This window comes from Laccaria bicolor, genomic scaffold (assembly GCF_000143565.1).
Source record: "Laccaria bicolor S238N-H82 LACBIscaffold_3 genomic scaffold, whole genome shotgun sequence".
In the NCBI taxonomy this organism is placed as follows: Eukaryota; Fungi; Basidiomycota; class Agaricomycetes; order Agaricales; family Hydnangiaceae; genus Laccaria; species Laccaria bicolor.
Genome location: NW_001889874.1, coordinates 2275975 through 2294761, shown reverse-complemented (window position 1 = coordinate 2294761; position 18787 = coordinate 2275975). Strand labels below are relative to the sequence as shown.

General features: G+C 48.9%; 6 protein-coding genes across 6 annotated transcripts; 4 read left to right on the top strand and 2 right to left on the bottom strand.

Annotated features, from left to right (window-relative positions):
- Positions 1-3714: 3714 nt before the first annotated feature.
- On the top strand, positions 3715-5607 carry LACBIDRAFT_292561 (uncharacterized protein; the record flags this gene model as incomplete). Its single annotated transcript, XM_001876231.1, has 8 exons — positions 3715-3996; positions 4052-4225; positions 4272-4334; positions 4392-4483; positions 4535-4879; positions 4933-5008; positions 5074-5166; positions 5224-5607. 8 exons carry the CDS (start codon positions 3715-3717, stop codon positions 5434-5436), a joined length of 1338 nt encoding a protein of 445 aa, XP_001876266.1. The 3' UTR covers positions 5437-5607.
- A 564-nt stretch (positions 5608-6171) lies between these two features.
- On the top strand, positions 6172-7701 carry LACBIDRAFT_245084 (uncharacterized protein; the record flags this gene model as incomplete). The annotated part of the gene is given in 7 exon segments (XM_001876230.1): positions 6172-6291; positions 6349-6402; positions 6468-6741; positions 6793-6965; positions 7022-7163; positions 7211-7627; positions 7646-7701. The coding sequence occupies 7 exon segments, from the start codon at positions 6172-6174 to the stop codon at positions 7699-7701; spliced, it is 1236 nt and encodes a 411-aa protein (XP_001876265.1).
- A 121-nt stretch (positions 7702-7822) lies between these two features.
- LACBIDRAFT_309123 (uncharacterized protein) lies at positions 7823-9839 on the bottom strand (the record flags this gene model as incomplete). The annotated part of the gene is made up of 11 exons (XM_001875818.1): positions 7823-7982; positions 8038-8302; positions 8370-8441; positions 8489-8657; positions 8717-8928; positions 8978-9056; positions 9106-9328; positions 9381-9439; positions 9489-9585; positions 9641-9690; positions 9738-9839. The coding sequence occupies 11 exons, from the start codon at positions 9837-9839 to the stop codon at positions 7823-7825; spliced, it is 1488 nt and encodes a 495-aa protein (XP_001875853.1).
- Positions 9840-13572: 3733 nt separating this feature from the next.
- On the bottom strand, positions 13573-15003 carry CHE16201 (SWI-SNF chromatin remodeling complex, Snf5 subunit; the record flags this gene model as incomplete). The annotated part of the gene is made up of 4 exons (XM_001875817.1): positions 13573-13630; positions 13683-14125; positions 14174-14507; positions 14555-15003. The coding sequence occupies 4 exons, from the start codon at positions 15001-15003 to the stop codon at positions 13573-13575; spliced, it is 1284 nt and encodes a 427-aa protein (XP_001875852.1).
- Positions 15004-15414: 411 nt separating this feature from the next.
- LACBIDRAFT_309120 (uncharacterized protein) lies at positions 15415-17124 on the top strand (the record flags this gene model as incomplete). Its single annotated transcript, XM_001876229.1, has 8 exons — positions 15415-15589; positions 15640-15761; positions 15813-15870; positions 15920-15992; positions 16053-16215; positions 16264-16319; positions 16379-16747; positions 16800-17124. 8 exons carry the CDS (start codon positions 15415-15417, stop codon positions 17122-17124), a joined length of 1341 nt encoding a protein of 446 aa, XP_001876264.1.
- Positions 17125-17243: 119 nt separating this feature from the next.
- Positions 17244-18774, top strand: LACBIDRAFT_182672 (actin regulatory protein). Its single transcript, XM_001876228.1, has 5 exons — positions 17244-17328; positions 17379-17546; positions 17599-17719; positions 17774-18160; positions 18225-18774. Exons 1-5 carry the CDS (start codon positions 17260-17262, stop codon positions 18623-18625), a joined length of 1146 nt encoding a protein of 381 aa, XP_001876263.1. The 5' UTR covers positions 17244-17259; the 3' UTR covers positions 18626-18774.
- The last annotated feature ends 13 nt before the right edge of the window (positions 18775-18787 follow it).

Genomic DNA, 18787 nt, shown 5'->3' with positions numbered 1-18787 from the left:
GATCCACCCTCAAGGTAACGGAGGTTGATCTCGCCACAGCAAGAAGTCATGTGCAGCAGTTCCAAGAAATTAGTCAAGCAAGCGAGGCAGCTCTTGCGAATCTCAACGCTACCTTTGATCAGTACAAGGAATCGACGGAAGCTCAGTTTGCACGTCATGAGGTGAAGAATTCCCATTTACCCCTGGAAGGTTTGCTAACGTGTTCTCCAGTCCGACTACAAGGCCCTTGAGGAGAAGTTCCGCGCGGGAAACGAAGAACTGGCACTCCATAAGACGCAACATAACGAACTTCAGAAGACCATAGAGGCAGAACGCGTAGCCTGGACGAACGACAAGAAGACTCTGGAGGACGCAATCGTAGACATGACCACCTCCGAGAAGCATTCTGAAAATGACCGGACCTCGAGGGAACAGGAAGTGAGGCAATTAGAAGAACGAGCTAAAGTGAGTCGAGCTGCTCGCCCAATCGATGAAAACATGATTTAACTTGCTTCTCAGGCTGCTGAAGAAAGATATTCCCATGAGGTTGTCGTCCACGCTGAATCTATCAAGGCTATCGAAACTCTCAAGCATCAGCTAAATACTGCTCAAACCCAAGCCCGGGACAGTTTGGCTACCAGCGAGACCTCTCAGGCAAAACTGGCAACATCCGAGACCAGCTGGAATCAGCAAAAGGATGCTCTCGACAAGGAAATCTCTGACTTGAATGCGCGGTAACGACTAATTATTTAACAACATCGCAGACCTGACTCAATCTTAAATGAACAGCTGTCAGGATCTCTCCACGCAAAATTCGATTCTTCACCAACATCTTGAGTCCGTCAGTTCACAGGCTGCTCGCATTAGACAGGCTGCAGATTCGTCTTCCGTGTCAACAGAAGGCGATTCCGCCGATAACGAAGCTGCGAAGTTGACTGAACTCCGCTCTGTCGTTTCTTATCTGCGGAAAGAGAAGGAAATCGTCGACCTCCAACTGGAACTTAGCAAACAAGAGAATGCCCGTTTGAAGACCCAAATTGAGCACCTCTCACAATCCCTGCAAGAGGCTCGAACCACCATCTCTGAGGTGACAAATCTCCAACTCGCTCAACAATTTTAATCCCTGATCTTCGTTCTCTAGGAACGGGAAAAGGCTCTCGAGAGCGCAGCGTCCGCGTCACAGCACGCTGAGCTCGTTGAACGAATCAATCAAATGAATATTCTCCGTGAAAGTAACGCAACTCTACGTGCAGACTGCGAGATATACCAAAAGAAATCCCGCGACCTTGAGGCGAAGCTGAAAAAGGCTTCCGCTGAGCTCGACCCCGTCAAGGAACAAGCACGCAATGCTCAAGCAGAGCTACAGGCGAGCATAGCACAAGTGCAAAGGTTAGAACAAGAGAGTCGCAGTTGGCAAGAGCGGAATACACAACTTCTTTCCAAGGTCTGCATTTCATGTTTGTTCCCCGTTCCTGCTCAAATGGTTACATGAAGTATGATCGCATCGACCCCGCGGAAGTTCAAGCTTTGAAGGATGAGATCTCCAGCCTCAATGTGACTATCAAGGATCTTCAACAGCAAAAAACGGACCTTGAACAAGCTGATTCCAACAAAGACGCTCTGTTGTCGCAAAAAAATGCACGGGTACGTCGATAGGTAGATAATTCCGTTACATCGCATGACTGACAAAGTTACCTAGATTGAAGCGCTCGAGGCCAATTTCCGCAGCCATAGAGACAATTATCAGAAGACCTCGGCAGGCTATAAACAAAAATTAGGCGAGCTCAACGGCAAGGTATCCCAAATTGCGGCGGAGAAAAAGCTTCTCGAAGCGAAGGTTGCTGAATTGGAGGGCCAGAATAGCTCATTGCAAGCCGCCTCGTCGACGGTGAGAGCAGAGACAGCATCCGGTGATCTAGACCAAACTTCTGTCATTGTGAGTAGATTCTTCGCTGCAGGACTATTATTATTAAGATTTTTTTTTAATTTTCAAGACGGCTTTGCAAGAAGAAAGAGACAAACTCCTTGCAGAGAAAGCATCTTGGATCAAGCCATCAGGGAACACGGCGCCATCATCTGAAGCGCCCAGCTCTTGGGAGGCTGAAAAGGCTGAACTGATCAAAACCCGTGATGAGGCTCTTCATAATTTGAAGGTCTGTCATAAAATCGTTGCTCCCTATTTTATAATTTCCCAACGGTGTCCCCCCTAGACTGCTACATTAGAATCTCAAAAATCGGGCGAGGATGTGAAAAATATTCGCTTCTCAAATGTACGTCATTCGCACTCGTGCAACACACTGGTCATAAATGTCCCGGTCTAGGAAAAGCTCCAGTCACGTATTGCTGATATGACGAAGGCAAGGGCTACTAATCAAGAACGCGCTGCAGAATTGCAAGCGGGGGTTGTTTCCGAAGCTGTTGAGAAGGCGAGGCTGGAATGGCAAAGCCAGAACCAATCATCCACCCCCCAACTATCAGCTGATCTACAAAGGCAGCATGCGGAAGAACTGCGGCTCCTGCGGGAAGAGCTCTCGGCGAAGTACCAGGCCGATCTTCAAATAGCAGTTGACTCTGCGGTCCAGGCAGCATTGAAAGACAAACCAGCGACAACAAATGTCGATCAAAAGGCAATCATCGATGCAGCCATTGCTGAGCACGAGAAAGCCTTGCAAGCTCGCCATGCTGAAGAGATCGCGTCTGCTGTTGATCGCGGCCGATTGGAACAAGCTGCCAAAGGCAAGTTGAAAGACTCGCAACTTGTGAAGGCGCAGAAAAGGGTGAAAGAACTCGAGGCCCAAATGCATGAGTGGCAGGCCTCAGGCATAGTTCCTCCTCTACTTTCAACCCTAGCAACAGCAACGCCTCAGGCCAGCACGTCCCAGACTGTTGTTAAACCCCCACCGACACCAGTTTCGACAACGCCACAAGCGCAAACCCTTTCTCAGACCCCTGTGAAAGTCGCAACTACCCCCACCAATGCTACAGCTCTACCCAGGAGGCCGACTTTAACGCCTGGTGCACCAGGGGCACCTTCTGTACCGATAAGAGGCGGAGCCCGTGGCCGAGGTGGTCCGCCTGCAGGGCGTGCTGGAGCACCTACAAGAGTGGCACCTGTAAAACCCTCGCCAGCTGCTGCCCCCGCTGCTGCTGCCGCCGCTTCCGCCGCCGCCGCGTCCACCGCAGGCGGCATGTCCATCATGGGCGCTGCGAGCAAACGGCCTCGTGAAGATGGCTCGCAATCTGGGGATGATTCCCTGGCCAAACGTTTGAAGCCTGAACAACCGGCCGCAAAACCTGTGCAAATCCGGCGTCCGCCTCCAACATAGCTCAATGATTGGATCATATATGTATCAACTTCTCATTCACTCTTTGCTGTAATTACATACCAAGTCTTGTACTTCTAATAACTGGTTTATATTCAAACCAATTGCGAAAGTGTTGAGAGGGATGTTACATGAGTCAATTGTAAACGTTTGGACCGTGACAGGGATTCGAAATTCAATAATACCACTACTTTGATGGTGACAACCTCAAGGCGATACCGCATGCGCAATTTACACGCAGCACGACAACGGCTTCCGACTCATCATAGAAATCCCATATGGCACCCGGTTTCTTCGCCTTGCCATGACGGCATACCACACACATGCTCCATAAACAAACTGTCTCTATATCCGAACCCAGAATATCATGGAGGAGTCATCGCTCCCGAGTTCTTCTCTGCACTGATCGCCAATGTCGACCAACAGTCTTCCGTCATATCTCTCACCCTCGCTCAACCGCGTCCCTTCGTACTCTGCAGAGCCGCACGACTATGAACGGAGGCTAGCCCTGGCCGACCGCCTTCGTCCTAGGCCATCTGGTAGTTTTGTAAAGGAGTCGAAAAACGGGGACGCTCGTTTGCGATTGAGTGCGCAAGAAGATAATATCAGCTTGCCGATTTATGGATCGAGGGGTGTTGTCGAGGGTACGGTTGAACTCTCAAAAACAGATGGAATTCAAAGTGTCGAGGTCAAGGTCAGAACGGCGAACTGCAAGGGGAAATGATCTCTCACGACTGTCTGACTTGTAGATCGAAGGGCGGCTCAAGCTGAGGGAAATAGCAGAAGGAGGTACGGCCCTCGCGAGGCTTTGCTTGGATACGGCACTGGTGTGGTTTAGGGACGACAACAATATTATGTGCCCGCCGTCCATGCCTTTCGCTCTTACATTGCCAAGCACCTTTACATTTGAAGACAAAACCTATGTGCGTCTTATCTGATGACATCATTATAAGAACTGAAGGATCTTAGCCCCTTCCTCCGACGTTCGACGTCAAACTCGAGGGCCTCCCAGGATTCACTGCGAATATCGACGTTGGTTTTGTCCCATCTTCAATCCGAAATTGCTACTGAAACTTGCGGCGAGACTAGTATTCCGTCAGCGCCACCATAGTCAAATCTAATGCAATCCCACTCCGAATCAAATCTAAAGCACTCAACGTTAACATCGGATCTGGAGCTAGGTCCGTCAATTAATTTTAATGTTTTATTTTATGCTCACACTTTTCCAGTAGCAATCTAACGATCCCATTCACATACCTCCCTCGAACCCGGCCTGCATATCCCATACCTACTCAACTATTTCCAACCAAGAATGGTTTCATCTTAACTCCCGAATGGAGAGTGTACGAGTCTGTCATGGTCGCGAAGAAATCTTCGGGTCAAAATATCACAACCAAACTATACCTGCCTGCGTCTAGGATTTTTTGTGTTGGGCAGCCCATTCCATTTCACCTGACTTTGGAGTCGTCAGCAATGTCGCTTGCCGATTTTCTTCCGTACAGCCCCGTTGTTACGGTTGTTGGCAAGCCCAAGGCGACCCGCTTGGAATTGACAAGACAGTCTACGGTCGATGTGCGGTGCGTGACTATATGTAGCATAAAATAAATTGCATTTCTTAGCGGCTGCGTAGAAATGTCCTAAAATCTGGCGCTAAAACTGACATTTGGAGAGTGGATTGCATTGGCGAAGGAAAATTTAGGCATGCGGTCAGTGGTTTCGAACCTTACATCGTCATGAAAAAAATCGTGTGGCTCACACTGATGTTCCTCAGGGGGACGGCCCTACGTGGATCTCATTTACTGGCGAAGTTACGATCAAGGAAGGTACGATACCTGGGTTTAGAGCAGCCGGCTTGACCGTGAAGGTTTGTTCGATACGCAACCATCTTCAGTATGATGCCGCATTAATACCGCTCATACAGGACTTTATTCTATTCACTGTCAATCCCCACGACCCAAAGAAATCATCATTTCGTGATCTTCGACAGGTCATTCCAGTGCGCTTGACGACCGATACGTGGACTATGAATGGTGCAGGCGTTGGAGTTTTCCCCGCTTTCGAATATTCTGTACCGTCGTCACCTGGGGACACGGAGGACCACGGCTCTTCAGCAAATGGCCATGATGAACGATAAAGTACTTGAAAAAGATGAGTCCAGACATACCCACCATCAGGGGCAGTGGTTCTGTAGAACGGTTGTGTTTTTGGTTTAAAAATATGTATTCTGAGAGTGGAGTCCGAGAACCAAGAAGCAGGACTTGACTCTGGCTCCCAATTCCACGACCCACGGCGTCTCTTCCTCTAATTTTTTTGACCGTTACCACGTAATATTCCCAAACCCAGCTCTGGGTTTGTCGACCAATTGCCAAACCTTCCAAGTGCGAGGGCATTCGTACATTGGAAATTCCGGCGCCGTAATTACGGCGATCGTTTACGGCGGCAGTTTCCGCCGTCATCACGTGATTACTTTAGCGCTTAGTTCACGAGTTCATCAGGCGGGTATATGGATATTGCAGCTACATTTTATAAGAAAAGTGATTCCATTTACAAATGAATGTATCTACTCAACTAAATCCACACGGCCATCCAATTTGTTTGAACAAATGAAAGCTTTTTTTGTCACGGAAAGTGCCGCCGTAAGCGATCGCCGTTATGCACGCCGTAACTTCCAATTCCCAAACTTACTGCCAAGTGCTACATAGGCCAGATTTGCCAAATTGGGCTTGTTTATCGTACCGATCGTGATCCGTGTCTCATCAACAAATTTGCCGGTATCTATATTTTAAATTACCGATTCCTTTGAAAATGACGGAGGTCCGTCAATCAAAGTAACTCTTGCTGGCACAGTGACTGTTACCGACAACTGAAAATGGCCCTGCTATTCGTAATTCCTCAAGGACTCTCGACACCGCCGGTGGTTGACGAAAAGCCGTTGAGCTTAGAGGAGACTCGAAATCCTGTCTTGGAATCTGCAGAGTTTGCGTACCAGGTGAGCAGGCGAGCCTTCACAGCTTGCTATCATGAAAATAATACATTATTGACAAAGAAAACAAACCTCGTCAGTATCAATGAAGATGGGGTGAAACTGGCAGCCAAATATGTCAGTTTGAAACTGACCCACTCCTCTTCTCTGGCGTATTTGGGAACTTATAAGCATACCTTTAGATCCGGCGGAAGGTTCTCGCTGAATCCTACTCGCCACGGACTTGGCGCACCCACCCGCTGCACATCTGCCCCTCTGAACCATACAACGCTTCTGACCCCTTAAATAAATCCGTTCTAAATTGGATTTTTCTTATCTCCTCCTTAAACTTTAGCTTCTGGTCAGAGAAGGAAGGTTTACCTGAGAGATACGGCGTCGAGTGGAAGACTAGCTGGGAATCGGAGGAGACGACGGTTTGGACTGGGTACTGGTCTCTTGTCGCGTCACTCAATCGAGGTAAACGATTTCTATTTTCGAACAAAAAGCTATCAACTGAGCGGCTATCAGCTCTTGAAGATGATATACCCATCACAGACCCCAATTTTTACTCCTCCGAGACGCTGTGTCCTGACAGCCTCATTGAACACATATTTCGTCCGGCTAGCCAGTCGACCGAAAAAATACCACTCCTTCAGGAGCGCATTTCTGTGATGCGTGAGGTTGGGTTTATTCTTTGTAACGTACGTATTCAAGGCGTTGTCCACGGTGAAAGATTTTCTTATGCTGCGTCCCGTAGAGCTTTGAAGGCTCTTTCCAGGGATTCCTACGTGAATTCCAACGCCGACACGATGGCGAGGGAACCGCCCTTGATCTCGTAAAGATGGTGACGGAAATGTTCCCTTGTTTCCGCGACGAGGTTTACTATGAGGGCAGAAAAGGTGGGCTCAATATTATCCGACATTACTTGCGTTGAATCCCCGTTCAGTTTGTTTCTGGAAACGAGCTCAAATATTAGTCGCAGAAATGTGGGCAGCCTTTTACCCCGAATCCACCAGCACAGCACACCCACTGTTTCCTGGGCGGCGTGGCGCCGACATCCGCCAACTCACTATGTTCGCTGATTATCGTGTTCCTCAAATTTTACACCACTTGCGAATACTCACATACCCTCCTGCCTTGATTCGGAAATTGGCGACGAAAACGCCAGTCCCCTCAGGGTCGGCAGATGAGCTGAGCTTACGCGCGGCAAGCATAGTAGCGGTCGAGCGCGTCCGGACTGAAATTCTGCGGCTTATACAAGAGGAGGAAGGCGGCGACACTGAGAATGTATTGAAGAGTGGTGTCGTGAGTAGCGTCTTGATTGATTTTTACCTTTGGGATCTAGCGCAGAAAGTCGAGCATGGTGAAGAGAAGGTCGAAGGTTTGCAGACGTCGGACGTGGTACCTATTCACCGAACGCGGAGCATCTGGTATTGATGATACCTTACTTAGGTTTTCTATCTAGAGTGTGCTTTTAGATCTCACCATAGACATATTATACTGCGTCCTGTGTTTCCTAGATTATCATTATTCACCCCTTTCAGCTAAGCTACTGTCATCAATCATAGAAAGGCTGGGAACTAACAACAAAACCAAAACGTGCGCCAAAATCATCGCTTGAGCTGTCCGAGTCGTGTTCTTCCTGCTCTTCATCAGAGCTATCAGAGTTCCACCGACGAACCGTAAACACATCAGCCTCGCCCTCCTCGCGCAATATGCTAAGACGGGGACCTGTTAAGAACTCACACAATAATTGCTCAAAAACAAACTTACTGATCAAACATGCTAAGCGTCGTTTGCTCATCCTCCAGCTCCTCATTCGTCGGATAAAAATGCGCGAGGGCACGAAAGTAGGTATGACGATCTTCGTCGCCGTTTTCTGTCAGGCGGCGAACCTGCGTTGGCGTTGGTTGTAAATTGGATGTGCAGGGAGATGCTTGGGTGGGGCTGTGAAGTAGGATGTCTTTCTCGATACCCGAGGTGACGACGTGGAGGAAATGAGGATGGAAGACGGAGGTGTTCACGATTGATTTGTGGCCTGATTGAGAAGAACCGTTTTATCAGCATTTTATGCGGAGTGATAATTTTCAAAAAAAATTGCTAACCATTGAGTCGGCAGAAAGGAGTCGAGATTTCCAAAGGAACATATTTTCGCATCGTTCGGCCAGCGGTGAAAGCTAGCGAGGTTTAAACCATGCTTGATATGTGAACTCTTACCACGTACCAACTGCTGATGATGACTTTCGAGACTCCCATTCGTCTGCAGACATCTCTGTCCTTAGCTCTGTGAGTTTACATATTGGGGGAATTTTCCAAATGTAGCCTCGAAAATCGTCGGATCCAGCACAGTACAGGTCGTCGGTGTTGACTCCAGGATGTCCAAATGACCCATGCTTTCCGAGTTTATAAGTAAAAAAGAGCTCAAAATTTGATTGTGAAAGAGTATCAATACCTTCATTGTGCAGGAATTTGAGTACGTCCGCTCAGTTGATGGAGCGGGACTGCCATCGGGTAAGTTTCTGCCACTACATACTGCAACAGGATTAGGATCCGAGACGGCGTATATTGTCGGTAGATAATGCTGAGAAGGGAGACATTCAATGTGGATTACTTCATGTAAGCGGCAAGTCATATTTACCAACATCGTTACGGCTAGTTTATTCCCTAGGTGGGGTTGATAAACTTTGAAATGAAGCTTCCGTTGGGAACATACCTTCCCGATCAAAGACTACGCTGCTAGATTCAGGATTGCTGAGAGGTTTGACGTCTCGCCGTGTTAGTTTTGTGTTATACTAGAGGAAAAGTCGTAGTGCATTCGACGTTATCCCGCAAGACGCTTACCACAAGGACGACACCTTCAAGGGTTCTCCTCGTAGACGGTCCAAAGGCCATTCGTTCGTCTCGAAGACAGACGTTGCCGTGACCGTCGCTGGTTACGAATAAGTGATCCATCACGGGATGGTATTGTACGCCTGTGACTTCCGTTGGTATTTCAAGCGTGTCTGAAGGCCTTGGACGGCCGCTACTTGAACGCTCGTCGTGGCGATAAATGTTTCCGTCTTCGCTGTGATAAGGTCGGCGGATAGCTCGACAATCGGTGGTGAATTCGAACTGACCCTGCAGTCATGAATATCTCGTCCTGAACTGGGTGACAGGCGATAGACCGGACGCTGTCCTATAATAAAAGATGAAAAATCCGGGAATTTGGATGGCGGGGGATGTACACTGTGGTCGCAATATACGTGGCTGGGGCTTTTTGGACTGTTGAGGGCCTCAAGATGAGTTGTGTCATACTTCAACACCGTTTTATCTGTGCCCCCGCTGGAGTGAGTGAGGTGTTAGTTGAGCTTTGTTGTAAAAAACTGATAGCACTCACGAGAATAGGAAGCGGTTTGAAGCAGAGAAAGCCAGTGAGAGGACGTTTCCCTAAGACTGACTTGAGCGCGAATCAAAGTAAAGAGAAAATTCAGTACGGTAGGTCCCACAAAGGAGCAAAATGGTGATTTGACGTCTTCTTGATGAAAATCCCAGAGGTTGATACGTGGGTCTAATGAAGCGGTTCTGCAGCTCAGCATTGCGTGAATCAAATATTCGCGATGTGCATACCATCCCCTCCACTTGCAAGGAATCGGCCGTCCCCAGAGGAAAACGCGAGAGCGTTGACACAAGAATTGTGAGCAGACAAGCGTCTGGCGGTGGATGGTCATTGTTGTCTTGAACTCCGCCGGAATGTACTAAATCACCTGGAGTAAGGGAAGCCGTTGCGGAGGATTGGGTCCAATACATCCCTCCTTCGCATTCCAGTTCTGCTGGCAGTAGGTAGTGCGAGGGTTAGGTCAAACATTGGCGCTGGGGAAGCGGCAAGCCAATGCCCGCATTGAGCCGCTATTTGTGCGGGTGACCATAACTTGAATGACTCCTGTTCCTGGTTATTAATGTCTCCATAGCTCAGTGGTAGAGCATGCGATTGCAGTGGACTTGTTGCCTATAAGTATCGCAGGGACAGGTGTTCAAACCACCTTGGGGACTTGACAGTAGTTTTTTTTCCCATGTATTTTCCCTCCTTTCCCGTACCTACTCTACACTCTCAATTGAATTGCACTTGACATTTGCACTCGCAATCAATCCAAGAAAATTATGTACGGGTGATTTACAAAGGAACCGGAACATGATATTTGCTCGATATTTTCGAAGCCATGTTCGGGTATATGTGAAGAATCGATGAAACATAGGCGGATAACAACAAGCGGGCCCGCAATTACCTCCGTTAGGACATTTAGTAAGGATGCATGTGGATTCATGCATGGAGTAAGAACGATGGAATGTTCATTGTCGTAAATGAACAAGTGCATCCGTGGGGCAAGAAGCAAAAAGCACGCTCGGTAACCACAATATGTCGGAATAAAGTCAAAGTCTAGGCGAAAAGGGCGGAAAAACAGAAGAAATTAGGGTGAGTTGGTTGTAGTAGCCAAGCCGAAGATCGCCTTGAAGTCAATGCATGTGGGAGCCCTGCTTGGAAGGTGAGGCTAAGCTGTTAGAATTGCAGGCGATTGTAGGTGATACGCACGTGGTACTGGTCTTGACTTGGTTTGGTCCGGGGCGTGGGATGAAAACGTGGGGGACCCAAGGGTCTTTCACTCAAGTCACACAATCACGCACCTGTAACGCGCTATCACAAGCACTTCCACATTCTTCTTCCCCACATGCTTTAAATAATTTACTTTCATTCATCCTTCACCCATACACTTCTTTCATGCCAGACACACAGGACAAAGTCGCTAGGCCTTACAAGTGTCCTTATCAGCTTTGCGGTCGCGCCTTTAGTAGGCTCGAGCATCAAGTTCGTCCTACCGCACTCAACCCTTTTTATTGCTGACTTTGTCGTAGACTCGCCATATCCGAACTCATACAGGCGAAAAACCCTTTGTCTGCACTTTTCCTCTTTGTGAAAAGCGCTTTTCTCGCTCCGATGAACTCACTAGACACTCCCGCATCCATAATAATGACACTCATCACACTATCAGTTCCCTCAAGAAACCCCACTCAAAGCAATCCGTTGACGACGTTGACTTTGATCATACGTCCGATTTGTTCACCCCAGAACAAGCCTCCGAAGTAAGGGTCAAGAAGAAAGCCCGGAGTAGGGCCAATAGCGACGACGAGGTACGCCCTCCGGACTTTTTTCGGCAATTAATCCTAACATTTCCTAGGGCGAATCTTATGCCCGACCTACGGCTATGGGACCTTACGAATCTTCCCTCTCACGTCGTGCACAACATGCTCCCACACATTCACTTCCAATGTCGGCTACTCCCTTTGCAACCTTATCCAGTGTTGCAATGGATGAGCTGTATGCCCTCGAGCACCAAGAAGCACTTCGTCGGGCACAATACGAGGCCCGACATGCCGAGGCCTTGCGTAGAGCTGAATTCCAGACACGCAAAATACATTTTAATGGCGCTGGTCCAATCCAGCCTCAGCCTCGCCACGGTCGAATCAGTAAAAGTGCAACCACGAGTCCCGTCATGAAAACCATGTTTCTTACTACCGAGGATCGGGGTCATTTTGGTCTTTCCAACGAAAGGGACTGGCACGCATCACATCTCTCCCAAGAGGACTCAAAACGTGAAGCCGATAAAAAAGGCAAGAGAAGGCTCAGTGGCCCATGGCATCTCCCTTCGACTTCACAATCCCGCCAGGATCCTCCCTTGGTGCAGTCACGCTCTTCCGGCCATTTGGTGGATACCATGAAACCGAACAACAGCTTGCTGTTGCAACATGGAATGTGGACGCATCCGTATCATCAGTCTCATTATCGTCACGTCGGCAATTCGCATGGCCATGAAGACTCCCCTTCCCCGATCAGCTCAGATTCAGAATCTGTGCCTCACCCTGTGCCCCAATCACCCCCTCGTCATTTCCGCACTCACAAGCAACCCCACTCCCATGCCCATCGTAGCTCTGGCGAATTATCACCGCCGCATTACTCCTCAGCCGTTCGAAGCACCACAACTGCTACATCGCCGGAGTTTGCCTTTACGCCTTCAACGAGCCCATTCCTTGGTCCTTTGCGAATGCTCAACATTCATTCTGCCAATCCTTCACGTGCACCATCTCCCATCTTACTTCCACCGCCGTCCTTGGGGGCCATGGATCACCGAGATATCGCGTTGATCGGCAACGAAGAAACCATGACCACATCTAGACCAGGAAGCAATTACGGCAGCCCTCCATCTTCCGCTAACTCCTATCTGCATCGGGCCCTTGCGAAGCAGCAACGCAGAGGTGAAGGTTATCCCCAGCATTACGCCATGCTTCCCCACAATCACTCCCATTTGGACACGCCACCTGCGCTTCCCACTCCCCAGCTTTCAAGTGGTCCGAGCAGCAGCGGAAGCAGTCCAGGCAATCCGTCACATCTTCCTCCCATGCTCCCATCTAAGCATAGCCAAAGTTCAGGCAGTGGAAGCGGAAGCGGTACCATAAGCGTGTCAAGTTCCCGTGCCCCGTCACCAGTTCATTGGTCGCACCCTTCGGGCTCAACTCACCACCGTGATTCAAGTGGCCCACATCCCCATCATCACTTGGCTCACTCCGTTCGTCTCGCGTTTGGCATGACCCCCATACATCGTTCCCCGCCTGCTAGAGCCACACTGCCCGCAGCGTCCCAGCCCCATTCTGGTGCTTCCACGCCCATGCATCTCAACGGATTCGCTTCCTCGATATCAATGCCTGGCTCAAGGTCTGGTTCTCCGCCCATCACGCTCCCTCCCCTGAAAACTGTTTTGTCGCCCACCGACAATGGATCCGAGAACACCGGGGACCAGTCGGACATTGTGCAAAAAAATGATTCGGCGCAAAAAATTGCACTGCCTGGTTTTAGCGAGTTTGAAGCTGCAGCTCGCGCCCCTCCTCCCACAGTCTCGGACCCTAGAATGTCTATTGACAGTTTTGTCCGATGATGAGATGCAACGTTTTTTTTTCGTTCTTTTTCCCTCGTCACATACATCTTTTGGCTTTTCTTGTATATATGGTTCTTGAATTCTGGCGTACGGTTTATTTAACTATTTAGATGCATCCATAGACACCATAGACGGACACCACCCCACTCCTGCCTCCGCCTCCGACGATAGTTTTAGAGATTCTCCATGTATCGATACATACTAGTAGATAGAGACATGTCATCGACCTGATACTTTGTAGACGACACATTTCCTGCCACTCACTCCTCCATTTGTGCTATTATTGAGGACCGATTTTGAACAAAAATCAGATTGCAAGGAATATAATAACAATAATGTATACAAATTATCTTCGTCTACTGCGTGTTGAACTCTGGAACTTGGACGTCTCTCTCCTCAGACGTCTGGAAGATATGCGTCAGTGGATGGTCTAGTATAAACGACACAAAGACATACCGGCTCGCCCTCTCTCGTTCAGTCTCCCTCCTCTCCACCTCCTCAGCAGTCAACTCTTCAAACGTCGTCCTAAACTCCTCCGCCTCTGCCCAATCCCTCCAAACACTCTTCAGCGTTTTCGGCCCTCTCCCATCTCTCGGCGCCCTCCCCCAACCAAGTCCGAGCCCCGTTTTGTCCTTTAACATTCCAGCCCCACTCCTATCTCGAACGCCTGACCCGTCGTCGGCGGGCTCTCTGTCCCCGCCGATCACTCCCCACTCGATAGCGTCTTTTTTGTGCTTTATAAGCTCTTCGTGGACGGCGTGTGCGATTAAGGGGACAGCTTCCCCGGATAACCCAAGTTCCGTGCATAGCTTTTGTGAAAAGGCTTCGGGGGTGAGGGGGGAGAGGAGATCCCATTCAATGTGGTCCATTAGATGGTGGTTCGCGATTTGGACGTCAATCTATTGATGTTTTTAACGTGACGTCAAGAAGGAAAAGAGGACGCTTACACTTAGGATAACTCGACATTCGGCAATTTCCTCCCCGTGCGTTGGTGGCGCGTCGATGTCCACTGCTCCGTCCAACCCCAGTTCCATAGACGCTACTCCTTCGTGTTCTTCCAACTGTGCGCGGATCTGATTTGCAACGGTATCTGCCCATTGGTTGGGTGAAAGGTCAAGATCGTTGCAAAGTATTCTCGCAAATGTTTCTGGTTTGATGATGGTCTCGTTCAGATTCCACACGAAACAGTCCCGTACCCTATACGTGTCCGTCTCGAATTCGATGCGAATTGGGACGAGGGAACTCCGTCTTTGCGCTTGGGATTCCATCACATCAGGTGTACTGCAAGTCGTTAAGCCACTAAGACATACATGGAGGCGAAGGCTCACGGGTATATGTGTAATGTTGGCGTCATTAGCTTTGGCTTGATAAATTTCGCGGGAGGTACCAAGCCTAGGTAGCTTTGGTCTAGTTCAGCCTTTTCTGGTCGTAACGGGGCAGTGGGGTGTGGTGAAGAGGCACCTCCCGTAGCACCACTCATTCTACCTCCTCTAGATTGTCTTATTGACGTCCTTGTACCACCACTCGCGATAAAGTCAGAGTCGTCGGACTCGAGAGCACCAGCGTCTGGTAAATCGTCTCCTGAACCTGGATCCGCATAATTGATTACGCCACCCCGCCTTGTTGCAGCGCGTGTTGTTGAAGCAGCAGCGTTTGCAAGGATAGGTTGGATAAGAAGCGTTGCGCCGGTTCTCAGACGCGATGCATAGGTAGATTGCAGAGCTTGAGGCGTTGTCGGTAATGGTGGTCGAGGAGGATTTGGAATGGCAGCGGGCATGATAGGCATCAGCGGCGCTGAGTATACATGGGGCGGAACGTATACGTTGGGCACAGGCGCGAGGGTGCTCGTGCGTGTGTTCCGTGCCCGCGTGCTTCGCGTTCCCGGCGTTGCATTTCCTCGTGTTGAATTTGTTGTAGACCAAGTATGGAGATTTTTCATATACGCTGGACGAAGAAAAGGTGGATGTATAAGAAACAAAGTGAGAATTGCGATTGAAATAGCGAATACCCTTCGCATTGGCGGGTTGAGGAGCTGGCGAGGCAAATGTCGCACTTGCTGCCGTCGTTATCTGGGTCCAAGTTTGCCTGAATTGCGAGTCTGACATATTGCGATTTATGTCTGCAAACGCAGGAAATGCGGACGTGCTTTCCGTCATTTGAAGAGAGATAGTACGAGCACAAACGGGTAATGCTGTCACGCAATTCACGTCCTGTCACACTTGCTCTCCTCGAAGTTTATGGCCAGCGGATGCTGACTCGCACTCTCCCTGCTACCCGTCGCTTGACTTTCCTTTATCCCGCTGTCGTTCGTGCATACACCAAGTCGATTCAGAATCAAGCTATCATCGATCTCTTGAGAAAGCGTAGGACACCGTTACCCTTCCAATCCATATATCTCAAATACATATCTCAGACAAGGAGCAAGAAGAAAAAAATACTGCCCCCAACTCCTTCAAGATTAATGCTTTTGTAAATGCTATCAAGGTTATTTCCAATCTTGACTATCCCATTCATTCTGGGAAGCAAGTATCAGCTGTATGTGTTCCCCACCAGCCGCTCCCCACTTCACTTACTTGACCTCCCCAGATTCATGGTATTGGGGCCGGTATCGCTAATAGAATAAATGACTTCCTTATTGAGGAGGGTGCGTTTCTTTTGCCAATAACTATTGCGCTGCTTGACGCCAAAATTAGGTCACCTAAACGACCAGAAGGAGGCTCTGCAAACGAGGGCCCTGTCTGAATTGCTAAGAATTCCAGGAATTGGGTAATTTTTCCTCCTCCTCCTCAAGTACACCTTTTTGATTTCACATATCTTCTGATCTAGACGTATCAAAGCGAAGGCTCTGGTAGACGCAGGATGCATGGGAATAGCAGACCTTGTCGCCCAAAAATACACACATCTTTTATCGCCAACCCAACTCATTGGCATCAAGTACATGAAACATCTTGAACGGCCTGTGCGGCGCGAAGAAGCAGACCAAGTCATTGTATGTTTCCTCATTTTCAGTCTGTAATGGTACTAAGGCCTTGACAAGGATTTCCTTCGGGAAAATCTATGCCCAAAATATGAGATCATTGTCGTAGGCGACCAGTGAGTTGCCTAACCCGAGCTCTTCTCGGTTATACCAAATTTATCAAAAGTCTGTGAAGCCGACGAGGCGCCTCCACGTCTTTAGAAATCAGTGTCATCTTGCTACATCCAGATGTTGTTCACGTCCCGATGCCCACGGAACCTCCTCCCAACCCTACGACTTCACCAAAGAAAAAAACCCCACTCAAGAAAGTATCACAAATTAAAACAAACCTCACCGCGAAAGCTCGCAAGTCGTGCCCTTTGCATAGCAACATTCTTCCCCTTCTGAAAGAGCGGGGCCTGATCGCTGAAACCCTCGGCGCAAACGTCGGAATGTGGCAGGGCATCGTTCGTCTTCCTGGTCCAGAAGATCAGCGAGGTACTCGAACGGAACGACTTGCAGCAATTGCAGATACAGAAGGTCAATACCGACGCATGGTTATCCAGTAAATCTATCATTTCTCTGAATTCGCTTCATTGTTTTCTCATAAACGTCAGTCTCATACCTCAGAAGTCACGAGCAACCGCTCTGCTAGCACTGACTGGGGATGGCGAATTCAATCGGGACATTCGCTCGAGGGCCAGTCAGTTGGGAATGCTTTTGAACCTGCACGGATTGTGGAAGTGGTACCCCAATGGCCAAGTGACTGCAGAATCTCAGGAGTTGAATGCTATTGAAGAGAATCATTCCGTCATGGGGTTTTGGGGACTCTTAAAAGTTTCAACGGAGGAAGACATCTTCCCGGAATTGGGACTGGATTACATCGACCCGCACAAAAGGAACTTTGAGTTCATCATGAAGCCGCAGAGTAGCAAGAGGTAACTTGAAAGACACCCATATCACATTGTAGATGTACATAAATTGTAATTGCACGGTATACCACTCTATTCATTGCTTTTTGTAGATTGGCGCAAGATTGGCGTGCGAACAACCGCTTTGATCCCACTCTATGATCTAATGGCTCATTTAACGAAACCTGCTATCTACGACATCAAAGACTCTAACATTGCTCTATTGGGCTCAGATGTAAGAAACACCCCCCATCTACAAGATTTTCGCCTGAATGGAGCGAGCAGCTCGAAAAACGCGTTCGAGAACACGCAGGAGACACAGAAAGCGCGTGGACAGACGCTGGAACGTCCCTTGGTCTGCAAATATGGCGCATTGAGAAGTTCCACCTAGTCCCCTGGCCAGCGGATAGAGCAGGCTCTTTCTATGATGGCGATTCCTATATCGTGCTACACGTAGGCGCCACTCGGTCCTCCATCCATTTCAAACGTAGTCACTTCGCTTCAGACCTACAAGAAAACACCCAAAGCAGAATCATTCTCGTACGATCTTCACTTCTGGCTAGGGGAAAACACGACTCAGGATGAAGCCGGTACCGCTGCCTACAAGACGGTGGAGCTTGACGACCGTGCGTTTTGATTCACGTTTGCACCACACTTCGTCACTCATCCACGCACAATAGATCTTCACGGAAAGCCGGTTCAATATCGAGAGGTCCAGGGATACGAAACTCCTCGATTTATATCCTACTTTCCCAAACTGGTCATCTTAAAGGGCGGAGTCGCCACAGGATTCCACCATGTATCCGCCCCTCCCCCCTTGAATATCAAGAAACTCTACCAGATAACGCACACCCGCGTTTCAGAGGGTCGCTCGCATCTTGTCGTTCGCGAGGTGGCCGCTCAAGCGGCCAGCCTTGTAGAAGGCGATACATACGTTCTCGATAAAGGATCTCATATCTTGCAGTTCAACACCAAGTCAAGTGTTGGCCAGGAAAAATTTAGAGCTGCAGAGTTCGTGCAATCACTGGTTAGCCAGCGCCAGAGCCAATGCGAGGTCACCGTTTATGGTTCGTGGGCCATCTATGTAGTATCGTTTTTAAAAGTGAAGCCTTATACGATTTGGTTGCTTAGATGAGGGAAGTTCAGGCGCGGGATCGTTCCTCGCTGAATTTGGTCTGGGAACCCAACTCCGCCCTGTGGAGATCAAGCCCGTTGGGCCTATCGCCTTGTTCCTTCTCTCAGATGCGTCGGGCAAGATTGTTTTTAAAAAGATAGCACATGCGAACCGTGCGTCGCTTTCGTCTGATGATGTTTTCTTGGTGGACTTGTCGAGCAACGCCTATCCTGCTATTTATATCTGGATCGGGAAGAAAGCGTCTTTGAACGAGAAACGTCTTGCCCTCCACTATGCGCAAGTCTATCTTCATGATAAGGCGAAAGAGTCATCGAACATCGTCGTGCCAGTCTCTATACCCGTAATAAAGATGGAGGAGGGAAGTGAAACGGAAACTTTTGCGCAGGCCTTTGCTTAAAGATATGGGGATGACACACAATTGAGAAGACCTGCAAATTTGAAGGGACAAAACTAGGAAGGAATACATTGGGAATATCACACAAAGATCTACTGTCCAGCTGTACAAATACATGTAGGAAATATACCGTCTCTTTCATTGATACTTACATTATCGTCCTTG